The sequence below is a fragment of the Dendrobates tinctorius genome, unplaced genomic scaffold, assembly GCF_039654945.1.
Source record: "Dendrobates tinctorius isolate UK_male_01 unplaced genomic scaffold, ASM3965494v1 ptg000090l, whole genome shotgun sequence".
Taxonomy (NCBI): Eukaryota; Metazoa; Chordata; class Amphibia; order Anura; family Dendrobatidae; genus Dendrobates; species Dendrobates tinctorius.
Genome location: NW_027361758.1, coordinates 626,146 through 642,735, shown reverse-complemented (window position 1 = coordinate 642,735; position 16,590 = coordinate 626,146). Strand labels below are relative to the sequence as shown.

Genomic DNA, 16,590 nt, shown 5'->3' with positions numbered 1-16,590 from the left:
AGGAGGCTATGTGAGAGCTCATACCATATATAGGAGGCTGTGAGGGGCTCATACTGTATATAGGAGGCTATGTGAGAGCTCATACCATATATAGGAGGCTGTGAGGGGCTCATACTGTATATCGTGAGTTATGTAGGGTTTCATACTGTATGTGGGGGCTTATACTGTATCTAGGACCTATGTGAGGGCTTATACTGTATTTAGGGGCTCATACCTTTTCTAGGAGCTATGTGGAGGCTCATCCTGCATATAGGGGCTAGTGGGGCTCATACCATTTCTAGGAGCTATGTGGGGACTCTTACTGTATATAAGGACTATGTGGGGGCTCATACTGTATGTAGTGTATATGTGGGGGCTGTGTATGGGCTCATATGGTATATGGAGGATGTCATTACAGGGCACTCTATGTGCTGAGATGTCACAAAGAGTTGAGCAGATCTGACTGGAGCACTGGTAGCAGGGAACAGGGAGAGATGAGTATTTGATTAATATTTTTTTTATGAATGGAGCATTATATAGGACTATTATACTGCATGGAACATTATATGTGGCCATTATTTTGTACGGAGCATTATATGAGGCCCATTATACTGTGTGTAGCAATATGTGGGGCCATTATTCTGTATGACGGAATATTTTGGGCTATTATATTGCATGGAGCAATATATGCGGCCCATTATATTGTATGGAGCATTATATGAGACCCATTATACTGTTTGTAGCGATATATGGGGCCATTATTCTGTATGGAGCAATATATGGGGCCCATTACACTGTGTGTAGCAATATATGATGCCATTATTTTGTATGGCGCAATATATCAGGCCCATAGTACTGTATGGAGGACTATGTGCGGCCATTATAGTATATGGAGCACTGTGTGGTGCTGATAATACTGTATGGAGCACTATATGGTGTGTCTTATGTTGCTTTTTATTGATAGATTATTTTATTTAAACATTTGATCAGCTTTCTACATTGGTTATCTATGGATCACATGCAGGTCAGGAATGATTTTCGTCCTCTGAGATTCCTTTCTTTGTCGTCGAGCACGCCTATTTTGATTTTTTTGGGGGTGTGATATTTAGGTAGTGTGGTATTTAGGGGGAGTGTCAAATGTCCGTAAAAATTTTAGGCCATCCGATAATTTGAGTCCAGGTGTACAGAAATTTTTTTTTTTAGTAGCTTGTCAGCCCTACCTAAGGCCATGTGCACACGTTGCGGATTGTGCTGCGGATTTTTCCGCGCGTATTTGGATAAATCCGCAGGTCAAAAGACCTCCGGATTAGTCTGTGGTTTTCCCCTGCGGTTTGACTCCTGGACAAGGGAGCAGGTGTAAAACCGTTGTGGATTCCGCACAAATAATTGACATGCTGCGGATTTAAAACCGCAGCAAATCCGTGCGGAAAAATCCGCAGCATAAAGGTACTGTACAATGCAGCAAAATCTGCTGCGGATCCGCAGGGTCAAAAACGCTGCAGATCCGCAGCAGAATCCGCAACGTGTGCACATGGGCTAAGACTTCATGGCCCGGATACGACTGCAGCCCTGCACCTGTGATAGTTACATCCCTGCTAAGTTCTTTAGCTATCTAACTTCTGACTATAACTTTTGAATTGTGCAAGTTCTAAAACTATGTATATTATACATTATTATTTTTATGCCATGTTTAGGACATCAGTGCAATGGAAGAGGAAAAGGATCAGCTGATGAAGAGAGTTGAGCGTCTTAAAAAAAGGGTGAGAATACATTTGATATTGTAACAGTTCAGTGTCAAAATGTTTGTCTTAGGGAATGCAAACACGAATTAGGAGCCGCATGTTGCTGTTTATTAAAGGTACCATCACACATAGCGACTCACCAGAGATCCCGACAACGATATCAACGTGTCAGGATCGCTGGTGAGTCGCTATGTGATCGCTGGTGAGCTGTCAAACAGACAGCTTCACCAGCGATCAGCACAGCGATGCCGAGCTCCCGGCATCGCTGTGTACTTTAGTTACCAGCGCGCTGATGCAGGGAGCTGGTAACTAAGGCACACATCGGGTATCTAAGGGACGTGCGTCACTTAGAAACCCGATGTGTACCTTAGTTACCAGCTCCCTGCATGAGCGTGCTTGTAACTAAGGTACACATCGGGTTTCTAAGTGACGCATGTCCCTTAGATACCCGATGTGTACCTTAGTTACCAGCTGATCGCTGGTCTCCTGCCTGTCACACGCAGCGATGCGTGAGGGCCAGCGGGAGACCAGCTATCAAAGAAATGTCCAGGGCTTTCCAAGAGCGATCAGCGATACCGGCAGGGGGCCGGTCGCTGATCGCTGTCACACACAGCGATCTCGCTGGTGAGATCGCTGTTGCGTCACAAAACTTGTGACTCAGCAGCGATCTCGCTAGCGAGATCGCTATGTGTGACGGGGCCCTAAGGAAGATACAAATGCAAGTGACAGAAAGGGGATCTCCTTGGGCCGAAGGCCAAAGCTTTTAAGGAACTTGAATCCGATAACTTTCTGTCAGCTGCTGGGAGTAGTAGACATGAAACAGAAATGCCAAGCAAGACCGGTGTTAAACGTGATACATCTACTTGTTTTTGTAAGTCATTTGCACCTCTTTATTATTTACTGTAGGTGGAGACAGTTCAGAATCACCAACGGATGCTTGAAATAGCAAGTCAGCTGCGTGTTGAAAAGGAAAGGGAAGACTCTCTGACTCAACAGAAGCAGGAGCAGAGAAATCAGGTACCTTCCTAATTCTTATAAATCAGGAGAAAAAGTGGACTATAAGGCTGTGTTCACACGTAGCCTTTGTTTTGCATTTTCGCAGCGTTTTTAAACGTGCGATTTTGCCGAGAAAACTCAAAAAAAAAAAGCATCCCATGCAATCCTATGGCATTCCACACATGCTGTGCTAATGCTGCGTATTTTTCCGCGGCGGAATTGCATCGTGGAAATATATGCAGCATGTTCATTCTTTGTGAGGAATCGCGGGAAAATCCGAACACATTGGAATGCATTGTTCCGCTAACATTCCGCATGTGGCTATGCCCACCATGTGAAAAGTAAGTGGAAAATTTGCGGATGGTACCCATGGTCTGGATTCTCCTCCAGGCTCTGGGTACCATATTCCTGTTAAAAATAGAATTAAAATAAAAAATCGTCATATTCTCACCTTCCGGCATCCCTCGCAGCGTCCCCAGGCCTCAGCGATGCTCTCGGCAAGTCCCGTTTCCAGGGATGCCTTGCGACAATAACCTTTGACGTTGCGGGGAGAAAATATACCTCCCTGACTCAATTGAGGTATGGCGGGAAATTTATAAAAGTGATTATTTCAGCGTTCATAGAAATAATAAACATAAGAGCCACTTCACAAAATGCAGCCTTAGTGCTGCTGAAGGTGGCTCTTTTACTTTAATAGGCCCGGGGGGGGGGGGGTGACAGATTCCCTTTAAAGCCAGAGCTGTCAAACAAATAAGAGGTGGGGAGGAATTAGATGAAAAACAAGTAGGTGTGAAGAAGCACTTAAATGTTTGACCATGCCATTATGCAGAGAGGGCCTGTACTTGGCTTGAACAGGCAGTCTGTGCTGGCAGTCGCTGTTAATGATCATTCTGTTAGCCATCATTAATGGGTTACAGAGTTAGCAGAAAACAGTGACTAATAACTATTTTAATGCGGTTTCCAGCGCTTCTGTGCTCCCTCTCCTGCATCATGTGACCACTCTTCCTTGCCGACTCACATTGAAGATCGTTACTTCCTTTCTTAGTGTAAAGGACCCGTCACACTAAGCAAGATCGCTAGCGATATCGCTTAAGCGTCACCGATTTTGTGACGCAGCAGCGATATTGCTAACGATATCGCTATATGTGACACTTACCTCCGACCGGCTCCCCGGCTGGTTATCACTGATCGCACGAGAACGATCTGGGCCGTTTCTCGTCGGCTGCTTCCTGCTGGCGCCGACGAGCGATGCGTGGACACGAGCTAAAGGACTTCTTCATCGCCGCGTCTGACAGGTACGTAACGACCGCCGACCGCTGCTATGTCGCTGGTGAGACCTGCCTGTTTGGCAGCTCTCTAGCGACCATTTAGCGATGCACCAGCGATCCTGACCGGGTCGTATCGTTGTCGGGATCGCTGGTGCATAGCTAATTGTGACGGTACCCTAAGTCTATGAGAGACTTGTCCTGAGTCTCATAGGGCCTGATCTTATTTGTGACTGGCATTTTTTCCGTACAATGGAGTGCGAAGCACCTAATTCATTTAGAGACTGATAGCACTGAAAGAATTAGGCGCTTCTCTTAACTGGTGTCTGTCTCCAGTGCACTACTGGAGAAATTTACACCACCAAAGTTGTCCTGGACTGTTGTGAAAACACCAAATATTGCACAATTTTGGGACATAGGGAGGTGTTTTACTTGTAATCACCTTCATGACTTGGGGCCATAGACTAACAATGAGAAAGTAATTTCGAGCCCACATAGAATTGCTGTGTGAGCCGGCTAGTCGCAACTGTGGTCACATGATGCAGGAAAGGGACTTGAGTAACAATAGAAACTGCAGAAGACCGAGTCCTGTAAGTACAGGCATGGCTGGTGATAGGGGCAGGCAGACTAGGCAGCTGCCTAGGGCCCGCGATCTTCCAGGGGCCACCAGCCAATGGCATGCTTTTAATAGTGGCACACTATGCGGCCTCTTTGGGGGGCCCTCCCACATTGCGCATTCAACTTATTGGCATCATAGATGATGATACAGTTAAAAGCAGTGATGGAGGAGAGAGTGTCACATGACGCTCCCTCTCCCATCATTCCCCTCTGCTTGTGACTCAGCGGGCGCATGATGACATCACTTCATCTTGCGCCACGCTGTGTCGGCAGTGGAGCTGCTGAGACCTGCTGCAGAGGCCAAAGCAGCAGGGGGACTGGGAGATGTAAGTATTGCATATATGTGTATGCATTGTACTGTGTATGTGTGTGTGTGTGTATATATATGTGTATGCATTAGACTGTGTGTTGATATGTGTATGCATTATACTGTGTGTGGGGGGCTGCATTATACTGTGTGTGGGGAGCTGCATTATATTGTGCGGGGGGCTGCACTGTACTGTGAGTGGGGGGCTGTATTATACTGTGTGGGGAGGGCTGCATTATACTGTGTGTGGGGTCTGCACTATACTGTGTGTGTGAAGGGACTGCATTATACTGTGTGTTTGGGTGCTGCCCTATACTGTGTGGGGGCGGCACTGTACTGTGAGTGGGGGGCTGCATTATACTGTGTGGGGAGGACTTCATTATACTGTGTGTGTGGGCTGCGTTATCCTGTGTGTGGGGAGCTGCATTATACTGTGTGTGGGGGCTGCAATATACTGTGTGTATTGGGGGGTACACTTTACTCTGTGTGGGGGCTGCATTATACTCTAAGGCAGGGGTGGGGAATCTTTTTTCTGCCAAGGGCCATTTGGATATTTATACCATCCTTCGGGGGCCGTACAAACTCCACCCACAAATTACATCCTGACTCTGCCACTGGTGTTAGAACGTAATCTTTCATTGCATGCCCTTCAGTGTTCATTAGTGAACACTGCGTGTGTGTGCTTACAGAGCAAGAAGAAATTAATGAGTTTGTGGCTATCAAAATACAGCTCTCTGCCCAAGAATGCGGTCCCTGAGAATCTGCCCGGGGGCCTGATAAAAGGTCATTGAGAGCCGTAAATGGCCCTGGGGCCTGAGGTTCCCCATCCCTGCTCTAAGGGCTGCATTATACTCTGTAAGGGCTGCATTATACTCTGTAAGGGCTGCATTATACTCTGAGGGGGTTGCATTATACTCTATGAAGGGTCTGCATTATACTGTATGAGGGGGCTGCATTATACCGTGTGTGGGGGGACCTGAATTATACTCTGTGAGGGGGCTTCATTATACTCCGAGGGGGCTGCTTTATACTCAGAGGGGCTGGATTCTCTGAGGGGGCTGCATTATACTCTGAGGGGACTATTTTATACTGAGTGTGTGTGGGGCTGCATTATACTCCATGGGGGGCTGCATTATACTCTGGGGGGGCTGAATTATACTTTGAGAGGGTCTGCATTATACTTTGAGGGGGGCCTGCATTATACTTTGAGGGGCTCTATTATTAAGGACTATGGGGAGTCCTTTATACTGTATCGAGGACTATCTGTCCACATCATTCTTCCTCAGCCGGTGTAAAGAAACTCAGGAACAAGCGTCGAACAAATTCAATATTGTTGATCACGCTTGTTTAACGGCCTGAATGCAGCGCATGTAAATACAACCAAAATGTTTCTGTGTGATGGTGCAATGTGTTAGCATTTGGGGCACCACTTTAAACTTTTGCCCAGGACCCCACTTTGTCTAAAACCGGCCCTGAGTATGGGTAACAGAAGGGGCAATATTAAAAGTGCTGGAGTGACCTAGTAAGAAAGGCTAATTAGAAACCAGAGAAAATGGAAGCTTTTTACCATAAAAAACAAAGTTTATTTAAATTGGTATATGCAACAATGCAAATCTCTTCACCATAAAAAACACAGAGTTTATGTAAATTGGTATATGCAACAATGCAAGAGAAATGTAAAAGTGGGGAATCACAAATTCAAAAAATTATATTGCTGCAGAAAATAATCTTGTGGCATAGATAGACAATATTCATTGCACAGATTGACATATGAATGCCAGAATAAATAGTATTCCTAGTATAAGTTGCAAAAAAAAGCCTCCTAATTAAATATTCTGTTCTAAGGCCTAAAAAATAATAGCCAATAATTGTAGAAGAGATTTTTCCTTTTGGATGGTATATAAAGTGCAAATGCATAAGCTAATGAAAATCTCAAAAAAATATTTGTGCATCAATGAAAAAAGTAATGTGCTTGTGCAGAAGTGGAGATTCTCAGACAAGAAAAGAGGTCTATAAAGGGGTAAATTCCCCAGCTTAAGGACATAAGTGTGATAGTCAAATGCTGTGCTAATATTGTCAGAGGTATTCAATCTTATAATGGCTGAGAAATTAAACCCCAATAAAAAATGCTAATGCTACAACAAGACCGGTTATACAAAGAAATGAAGTGCTAAAAAGAGAGTCTTTATCTATACCTGATGGCAGCAAGCACACCAACGCGCGTTTCGCACTTGGCTTTATCCAGGGGAGGTGTATATAATTATGCCATGTGTATGCGCTTTTATATTGTGTCATAATGAATAGTGGCAGAGGCTAAAAACATCACATCCGCCCGCAGGTCTGGCGCGACGCCCACCGAGGCAGATGCCTGCATGATCACCGCCCGCCTCCAAGCCCAGGCGTCAGAGCAGGAAGGGCGGGCACCAGTACGGCGCGTCACCATGGTGACTGAACATCGCACGGAAGCTCAGCCCCCACCCACCAGCCAGACGGGTCCGGGCGAGTGGGAGGAGCCAAGCCCCGCACGAGCGTCACCACGGCAGCTGATATCAACGCCGCCATGATGCCCGACCATCCCCCCAACCCCGCGCGCCAGGGCAGAGGAGGAGGCCAGACACCACTGCAGCCATACTGTCCCCAGGGATGGAGCACCAAAACAAGGGGAGGGGATAAGAATGCTATTAAATATAAAAGGATAGTGACAACATGTAGAGAATTATGCAAATATGCCCAGATTAAATATAGGAAAATGCAAAAGTGCATAAATATAAGGTGCATTATACAGAATATAATATCAATATGACAAGATATTATGCAAATATGAAATATAGCAAAAAACATATAGTTGTATTATGAATACATAGTGAATAATAAAATGCTATTGAAGTGCAATACATAAGTGAATAGTATATAAATAACATATACAAATGTGTTAAAAATACTTACAAAACCATATGTGCATTTGTCTTTTAAATTTTTTTTATTTTTTTTGCAATATACAATAAAGGACCTCGTGCATGTATATATATCAAGCAAGTGAAAGTGCTTGTAATCTAGCCTGATGAAGGGGCCTTCTGAGCCCTGAAAGCTTGCTTACAAATATAATTTCTCTACTTAGCCAATAAAGGTATCACACCTTGAATACTTTTCTCAATTTTTGGGGGGGAGATAAGTATTTACATCTATTTTTCTGGCTAACACGGTACCACAATATTATTATTTTGTATTGTACAAAAATAATTTAAAAAATAAAAAATATGGTTATTCTCACCTTCTGACGGCCCCCGATCTCCTCAACGGCGCTCCCGGTATGTTCCGTTCCCAGGGATGCTTTGCGCGAAGGACTTTTGTGACTTCACGCTCGCGAGACCGCGACATCATCTCAGGTGATTCGTGCAATGCATCCCTGGGAACGGAAGATGCTGGCAGTGTGGCTTAGAGGCGGGAGGACTCTGGGGGCCATCAGAGGGTGAATATATATCCCTATTTTTTATTTTAATTCTATTTTTAACAGGATTATGGTATCCAGGGCATGGAGGAGAGTCTCCTCTCCTCCAGACCCTGGGTACCATCCGCACATGAAGCGCTCACTTTACGCATGGTGGGCATAGCCACATGCGTAAAGTGAGCGTTTCAATGCAATCCTATTGCGGCGGAATTGCCGCGATTCCGCAGAACTAATGAACATGCTGCGGATTTTTCCACTATGCGATTCCGCAGCGGAAAAATCCGCAGCATTGGCACAGCACCTACGGAATCCCATAGGATTACATGGGGATGCGGTTTGTTAGCAGTTTTTAAGCGTTTCCGCTGCGGCAAAAAAGCGGCGGAAAAGCTTAAAAAGCGCAACGTGGGCACACAGTCTAACAGTTCTCTGGTTAGCTATGATGACTGAAACAGTGCAGATGGAGAGTAGACACTTTCACATCGCACTTGTTCAATTGAATATCATTTCAGAATAGTCCAGACTATGCATGCAACTTTTTTTTTCTTCTTCTAGCCTTCATTTCTTCCTTTTATTATCCCTTCCGTCTGCCTCTGGTATTATCTTGCAGCTCCCCTGCCCTGCATTAAAACAAAAAAAACAAAACCCAACCATATTGTCTGACTTGAGTGGGGAATCCAAGCATTATTCATATGATTGCTTTTTAATTTTCAGTATAAATAATTGATTTCTATGTCAGTTTTTTATTGTACCATTATTAGAATTTCTAGTTTATATCATTTGAAGTAAACGGGTTAAATAAAACATTACAATTATGCACATATTTATGCACGTCAACATTATGCAAATGAGTTCTTAAAGGGAGTTGTGTGGCAGACATAATATATGACCTATTTCCAGGATTTGTGGTAAATTGCAGATAGTGGTGTATTCTACTTTTGGGGACCCCTTTAATCACAAGAATGAGTGTTGTAAGTTTCCTGTTTAAATAGAATGAAGGTCAAGCATGTGTAACGTTTGTCCATTAAAAGTCCATGGGACTGGCAGAGGTGGGCCATCTCGCTTGGTCCTATAGACGTTGCATTGTGTGGCAGTATGCATGCTCAGTATATTCCTTATTTCTGTACGCAATTATGAGTATATTTTTATATAGTGAGCATATTACAGTGATCTTAATTATGTTTCACAGCTATTCAGTGCAGAGCAAAAGCTGCAAAGAGCCCAGCAACAGTTGAAAAACATGCGACACGCAGCAGCAGATGCAAAACCGGAAGGTAAATTAATTAAATTTAAAGTGACAGTGGAAAGGGAGCCTGGAAAAAGAAAAACTGAATACATGCTTACCCCTGTCATCTGCTCCAGCACTGTTACTCTGCTGGACCAGCAGCAATGACATGCTGACCACCAGTCACTTTATCCTGATAAAGAGCAATGAGAGTTGAATCAATAAATGGGATTCTCCAGTAAAAAAAAAAAAAGCTTGAGAGGGGAAAGCCAGTCTGGAAAAAGAAAAAAGAACAAATACTCATCCTTGGAATTCACAATCCAGCTCCTAAACTGAACCGTAGCCACTCAGTGGTCAGGTTAGTGGTGGTCAGGACATCATCCTCTCCCTTTTCAAAGGGTCACACCTATTTTATTTCTCTGTCAAAGTCTCCTTACAAGGGACTGTTTTTTGCAGGATGAACTGTAGTTTTGAACTGTAACATTTAGTTTTCTATACAATGTGCTGGAAACAGGAAAACATTCCAAGTGTGCTGAAATAAAAAAACGCAATTCCACCAATGTTTTTTTTTTTGAGGTTTTGTTTATAGGCATTTATTGTGCAGTAGAAATGACTTGGCAGGGATCGTCTAGATTGAGTATTGGATCCCTGCAGAGGCCCAAAAATCAGGGTGCTTATGCTCTCCTGGACCTGTATTTATACTATTTAGCTGGTCAATTGCGTCATTTAAAACACTGGTTAATTGGAGCGAGACTCAGTAATGCAGAGGCACATCTCGTGCACCTTCTGGATGGGCATACACCGTGGGCAATATTGGAAGGATCATAGAGACCCCCCCAGGGATTATTATTTGCACATAAAATAGCGATACAAATTTGGCAAGAAAGTAAGCGTATTGTGAAATTCACTGATCAGATTGGGGATGTTCTGATATGGGATAATCCTGAGTACCCACACCTTCACAACTTACAAGATCCAAATTTTTGGAAGCAGAATGGAATAATAACACTTAGTCAGATTTTTGAAAATTAAATTTTATTATCGTTTGAACAAATTCATGTGAGATTTGGAGTCTCTTACTGAGAATTTTATAGATACCTGCAGCTGAGGCACGCCATAATGTATCAATTCCCGTTTCCTAGAATGAGAATATCTAAATACCCATTGATAGGAATACTATCAACTCTGGGACCTACGGGGATGATTTCCTCTCTCTACACCTTTGTATTGAACCCTAAGATTGCATCCACTCAGCTTGTTGTAGAAAGTAAGTGGCGCCGCTTGATACCTTCTATCACTGATGAACAGTGAAATGACGTCCTGGAAGCACATACGATGGTGTCACCAGCTGCAAACAACAAATTAATCCAATTGTATATCCTTCACCAGTCGTATTTGACCCTAAGCAGACTTCATAAATTCGGTAGAAGGGCAACGGATGAATGCCTTAGATGTGGGGAATCGGGGGCGGATTTTTGGCACCTTATCTGGAGCTGTGGTAGTATACGGGGGTATCGGAGAGATGTCATTTATACGTTGGAACGAATATTGGGAATACCGATTGAATGCACTCCTGAATTATGTCTCCAGGATGTTGTGGATGAAGAGATGTGGGTTCATTATGATAGAATATTTCTTCGAGAGGTTTTATTTATGGCTAGGAAGGCAGTGGTGTTCAGATGGTGGTGAATGACATAATTCCTTATGAGAACATATTATATAAAAACAGAAAATGTCCCCAAAAGTTCCATAGGATTTGGGAAAGGTGGTGTGACTCCCCTTTGACACACTTGGCTCCTACTGATATGGTCTCTTCGATTTCGAGATATGGTTCATGATGTGTGTCACTTCATGTAAGCTTTGATTTATGTGAATTTTAGAATGTGTATCTTCTATAAACTAGCCTGATACGAGCTCATGGATCCTAAATAGACCCTGTAAGCTAAAAGATGCAACGAATGGTATAATGTACTGTGCAAGAATATTGTGTTGTAATTGTTTTGTTTGTTTCTTATTATTGGACATATGATATCATGGTTATGTCACTATGAATAACTCTGACTCTATATTATAATGTTTTATGCTTGATATACAAAAAAAAAAGAAAAAAAAGAAATGACTTGGCAGCATGATTCTCCAGAATAGTACAATGACTGAGATGCCAAATTTGTATAGCACCAATAACCAAATTTGTTCAGAAAACTTGATGCAAATCGATTGTTCCTTATTTTGCTCCTTGGTCTCTTGAAACCCCAGGGTTTAATAAACTTCAGGTTAAAGAAAAATAAAATACTCATCTCACCACATCTTCCCATTCAGTCTCCTGTGCCGCTCTCTCCGGCCTCTTCTTTCCTATGGCATCATACGTGTGACATTGTCGTTGGTTTTTCCAGCATCTTCACTTTTCACCGGTGCCAGAAGCTCAGGCGCATAGTGAAGAGGCCAAAAGAGCTAAAGGGGATGTCATATTCACTATGCCGAAAGAGAGAAAAAGCCAAAGGATATTATAAGTAGAGGACCAAGTTTTATGCTGCAGTTGTAGTACAGGTGAGCAAACGAGGTTTTTGTTTTCTCAGCCCTTTGCCAGTACATTGCAAATCAGTAAAATGTCAGCCAGCCAGGTGCTATTTTGAGTGCAGTGATGACAAGGGGCATCCTCTACGTCTAAAGGATAGAAGGTTTAACTATCATCACAGATGGCGATACTTTACTGTAAGAGCATTGAGACTATCGAACTCTCTGAGGCCCCATAATATTGTAATTGAGGGCTGCATAACGTGTGGGCCGCATGTGGCCTGCCAAACAGTTTGCTGCAGCCCTTTCAGACACAAATACATTTGAACACTGGTGCAGCAGCATGATGAGGTCAGCACACTGCTGACCTCATTACACTGCTACCGGCGCCGCAGAGGAAGTGGTCACCATACTCACCGCCCCGACTGCAGCAATGTCCTCGGGCTCCTCCTCCTCTCCGTCTGTGCATGCTGAATTGACTTCTGGCGGCATACCTAGTGACGCACCTGCTCGTAAAGGGGCAGCGCGCGTACCTGCAAAGATACCCCCCAGCCAATAGCTGGGAGGCATCTTGTATAAAAGGCACAATCCCCAATAAGTAGGTGCCTGAGAAACCCCTATAGTTTGATAGTGGAAGTGTGTGTGCAATTGTATGTTTCCAGGTCCCCCTACAGTATCGGGAACGGTGTTACTGGCAGTTATCTACAGCTCAGGCCTGACTCCACCATCAGCAGCTCTAGTGAATACCAGGTAGCCGTTTGGCTACACCCCTCCTAGGCAAGCTCGTCACTATGGCACAGTGAGTCCACGAATCTTGTGCACCACCAGCGAGCGTGACACGGAGTCAGGAAGGATTTTTTCCCCATATACGGGGCAATTAGTACAGTGGCATGTAAAAGTTTGGGCACCTCTGGTCAAAATTACTGCTGTGAATAACAGCAAGTTGAAGATGAAATGATCTCTAAAAGGCCTAAATTTTAGGAAAAAAAAAACATTTTAATCTTTTACATTTTAAAAATTGCAAAAAGGAAAACGGGCTAGTGCAAAAGTTTGGGTACCCTGCTTGGTTAGTACCTAGTAGCACCCCCTTTTGAAAGTATCACAGCTTGCAAACACTTTTTGTAGCCAGCCAAGAGTCTTTCAATTCTTGTTTGAGGGATTTTCATTCGTTCTTCCTTGGAAATGTTTTCCAGTTTTGTGATATTCCTGGGTCATCTTGCATGAACTGCTATTTTGTGGTCTAGCTACAGATTGTCAATGATGTTCAGATCAGGGGACTATGAGGGCTATTGTAAAACCTTCAGTTGAACCTTTTGAAGTAGCCTATTGTGGATTTTGACATGTGTTTAGGATCATTATCCATTTGTAGAAGCCATACTTTTTTCAATTTCAGCTTTTTTACAGATGGTGTTATGTTTGCATCAAGAATTTCATTGAATCCATTCTTCCCTCTACCCGTGAAATGTTCCTCGTACCATTGGCATGCACCATACTAGTTTAGATATTCTTTTGCATACTAATTCTGATGCTGAATTTTATGGTGAGGACGCAGGACAGGTTTTCTTGTGATGACTATTCCATGAAGGCCATATTTGTGCAAGTGTCTCTGAACGGTAGAGCAATGTACCACAACTCCAGAGTCTGCTAAATCTTTCTGAAGTTCTTTTGCAGTCAAGCGGGGGTTTTGATTTGTCTCTCTAGCAATCCTACAAGCAGCTCTCACTCAAATTTTGTTTGGTCTTCCAGACCCTATCTTGCCCTTCCTGTTAACTGCCGTTTCTTAATTACATTTCGAACTGAGGAAAAGGCAACTTGAAAACGCTTTGCTATCTTCTTATAGCCTTCTCCTGCTTTGTGGGCCTCCACCATTTTCATTTTCAGAGTGCTAGGCAGCTGCTTAGATGAACCCATAGCTTCTGTTCTTTGGTACAAGGTTAGAGGAGGGTGGGTTTTTATAAACCTGGTCTTTCCTAACGATGGTGAAATCATAGTCTGAACTCTGCCCGCTCCCAACAACTGGCGAAGGTGAGCGTGACGCCGAACTTACTAATGCCGAGGCACCGGATGGGCCGGGCAACGCCATGAGGGTTTGTTTCCTTTGCGTCTGCCTGGAATGAGAGCGGCCCCTGCAGGTCGGAGGGTCCTGTGAGGTGGAGGAACCCTCCCAGATCAGTGAGCCACTATCCTTGCTCCTATCTGGGGCATGAAGAGACTCAATCGCCTTTGTAAGCGAAGCCATAGATTGCGATAAGGCCCATTCTGGAGGATTTGAATTCCCGGGCTCAGTCACGGGGGAGGGCTCCTGGGCGCGTTCGGAGTAGCAGGCTTCGCATAATTTATTGCTCTGCTCCCGCGGAAATGACGCCCTACAGGCGATGTATGCAGCGTAAAGGAACGTGTGCGTCTTCCCTTTCCCAGCCATATTGTATCCGCCAGGTCTTAATGCTGCCCTGCAAGGGGCTATGAAGGGGGAGGAGAGGGGAGGGGAGTACCCTTGGTTGCCATTCGTGGTCGGGACCGCACTTACCCGGTCCTGTGTCCCCCACATGTGCTGCTTCTCCTGCCGTGCCATCCTGCTGAGGGCTACTAGACCGTTCTTTCCTGGTCGCGGCCTATGCCTGACACGAAGCCGGGGCCTCAATTTATCCGGCGCCCGCCCAGGCCGGAGGGCGGGCCGCCGGAAGTGACATCGCGCCAGGAGGGTGGGACTTCCGGCCGCGACCTACCACCGGCCGAAGCCGCGGCCTGGATTTTTAATGTCCGCCCGCGACGGGGGTGGCGGCGGGCAGGCAGGGCGCTGCACACTAAGGCCGGAGCCGGCGTCATACTGCGTCAGGCGTCGCGTCCGTTCCGCCACCACTGCTGCAGTCACGTCACCGCGAGGGGAGGGGGGCGGGAAAGGGAAGGGAAGCGCTGGAACTCCTGCCTCTGCTGACCAGCTCCGGCCCTCTGAACGCCGCAGGGCCCTCCCTGACCATCACATCCATACCATCCGGACACTGCACTTCTCCGATCAGGTAGATGGGGGTGGTATCCTGGACGGTGCAGGCACCCTAACTCCATCCTCCTTCCAGGGATGAGGAGAGGGACCGTCCGCCGCCTTGCAGCACCGCCGTCTAGCGTTGGTGGAGCAGTGGGGGCCGCACGGACTAGTCTTGTGCCTTTGTACAGCCCATGGTTTCCATACCTAGGGGTGGTCAGGGCTAAGTCCGGCATCTTGTCCCACGTCGCGGGAGAGGATACGTGGAGGGATACTCACACGTGGTCGCCCGTTGATGGTTTGGGGAAATCGGACGCTTTCAATAGGGTCCATTGCCCCTGTCTAATCTTCATAGCAAAAAAAAAAAAAAATTCTGGGGAAAATGGCCCAGATATGTCCCACGGTGCGGGAAAGGATACGTGGAGACGATACTCAACACGTGCTCGCCCGTTGTTGGTTTGGGGAGATCAGCCCCTTTCAATAGGGTCTTATCTTCATGGAAAGGGAAAAAAAAAAAAAAAGTCTGGAGAAACCAGACACATGTGCCTCCAAAGACACGAAGCATAAAAACTGGTTTCCGCCCGTAATCGGGGCAAGGGTGTATGCAGCGGAGGAGGAGATAACCTTGTGTTGCTTAGTGTCAGCCTCCAGATGGCGGTAGCATACACCCACAGTGCCTGTGTCCCCCAATGAGATGAAGGAGAAAATTATATATTTTCATCTTTCAGATTTTCAAAATTCCAAAAAAGAAAATGGTCCGATGAAAAAAAATTTGGGCACCCTTGGAGATTTGTGTGCTCAGAAAACTTTCACTAAGGTTTCAGATCTTAATTAGCCTGTTAGGGATATGGCTGATCTCAAATGAGCCACTGGACCTGGATACCTCGGAGTGTCGGGAAACAGTTGACAGCCTCATCGATTCCGTTAATCAGACACTGGGGGTTGAGGATGACGTCACCTTGGCCTCAGGCCATAAGGTGTCCTTTAAGCGGGCTAAGCGACCGCATAGAGTGTTTGGCACTCACCCAGAGTTTGAGGACATAGTGCAGCGTCACAGGGAATGGCCGGATAGGTGTTTCTCGGGGCAGAAGACGATAGAGGCAAGATATCCGTTTGCCCCGGAGCTCTGTAAGAAATGGGCGGAGTCCCCAGTGGTGGATCCACCAGTGTCACGCTTGGCCACGAGATCCTTGTTATCGGTACCTAGTGGTTCTTCTATCAAGGACCCCACTGATCGGCTCATAGAAGGGCTGGCTAGCTCAGTTTTTGAAGCATCAGGATCAGCACTTGCTCCCTTGTTCGTTGCAACGTGGGTGGCCAAGGCCATGATGTCATAGTCAGAGTCATTGAGCAAGGTCTTGCAGGATAGAAACCTGCCTACAGAGGTAGCAGAGATCGCGAGTCTAATCGCTATGGCCGGTGACTACTTAATCAACGCTTCCTTGGATGCGGCCAATTGTGCGGCTCTTGCGGCCGCAAATGCGGTAGCCATTAGGAGGGCCCTATGATTAAGGACATG

The 16,590-nt window shown here is 45.4% G+C and overlaps 1 protein-coding gene across 3 annotated transcripts in view; it reads left to right on the top strand.

The window, feature by feature from the left end:
* The window catches only part of IFT81 (intraflagellar transport 81), a 282,490-nt gene that overhangs the window by 80,046 nt on the left and 185,854 nt on the right, over window positions 1–16,590 (top strand). For all 3 annotated transcript variants that reach the window (XM_073585958.1, XM_073585959.1, XM_073585960.1), the window contains exons 6-8: window positions 1,674–1,739; window positions 2,628–2,738; window positions 9,542–9,626. In XM_073585958.1, the coding sequence (XP_073442059.1) occupies window positions 1,674–1,739; window positions 2,628–2,738; window positions 9,542–9,626 (262 nt within the window). The remainder of the gene's footprint in view (window positions 1–1,673; window positions 1,740–2,627; window positions 2,739–9,541; window positions 9,627–16,590) is intronic.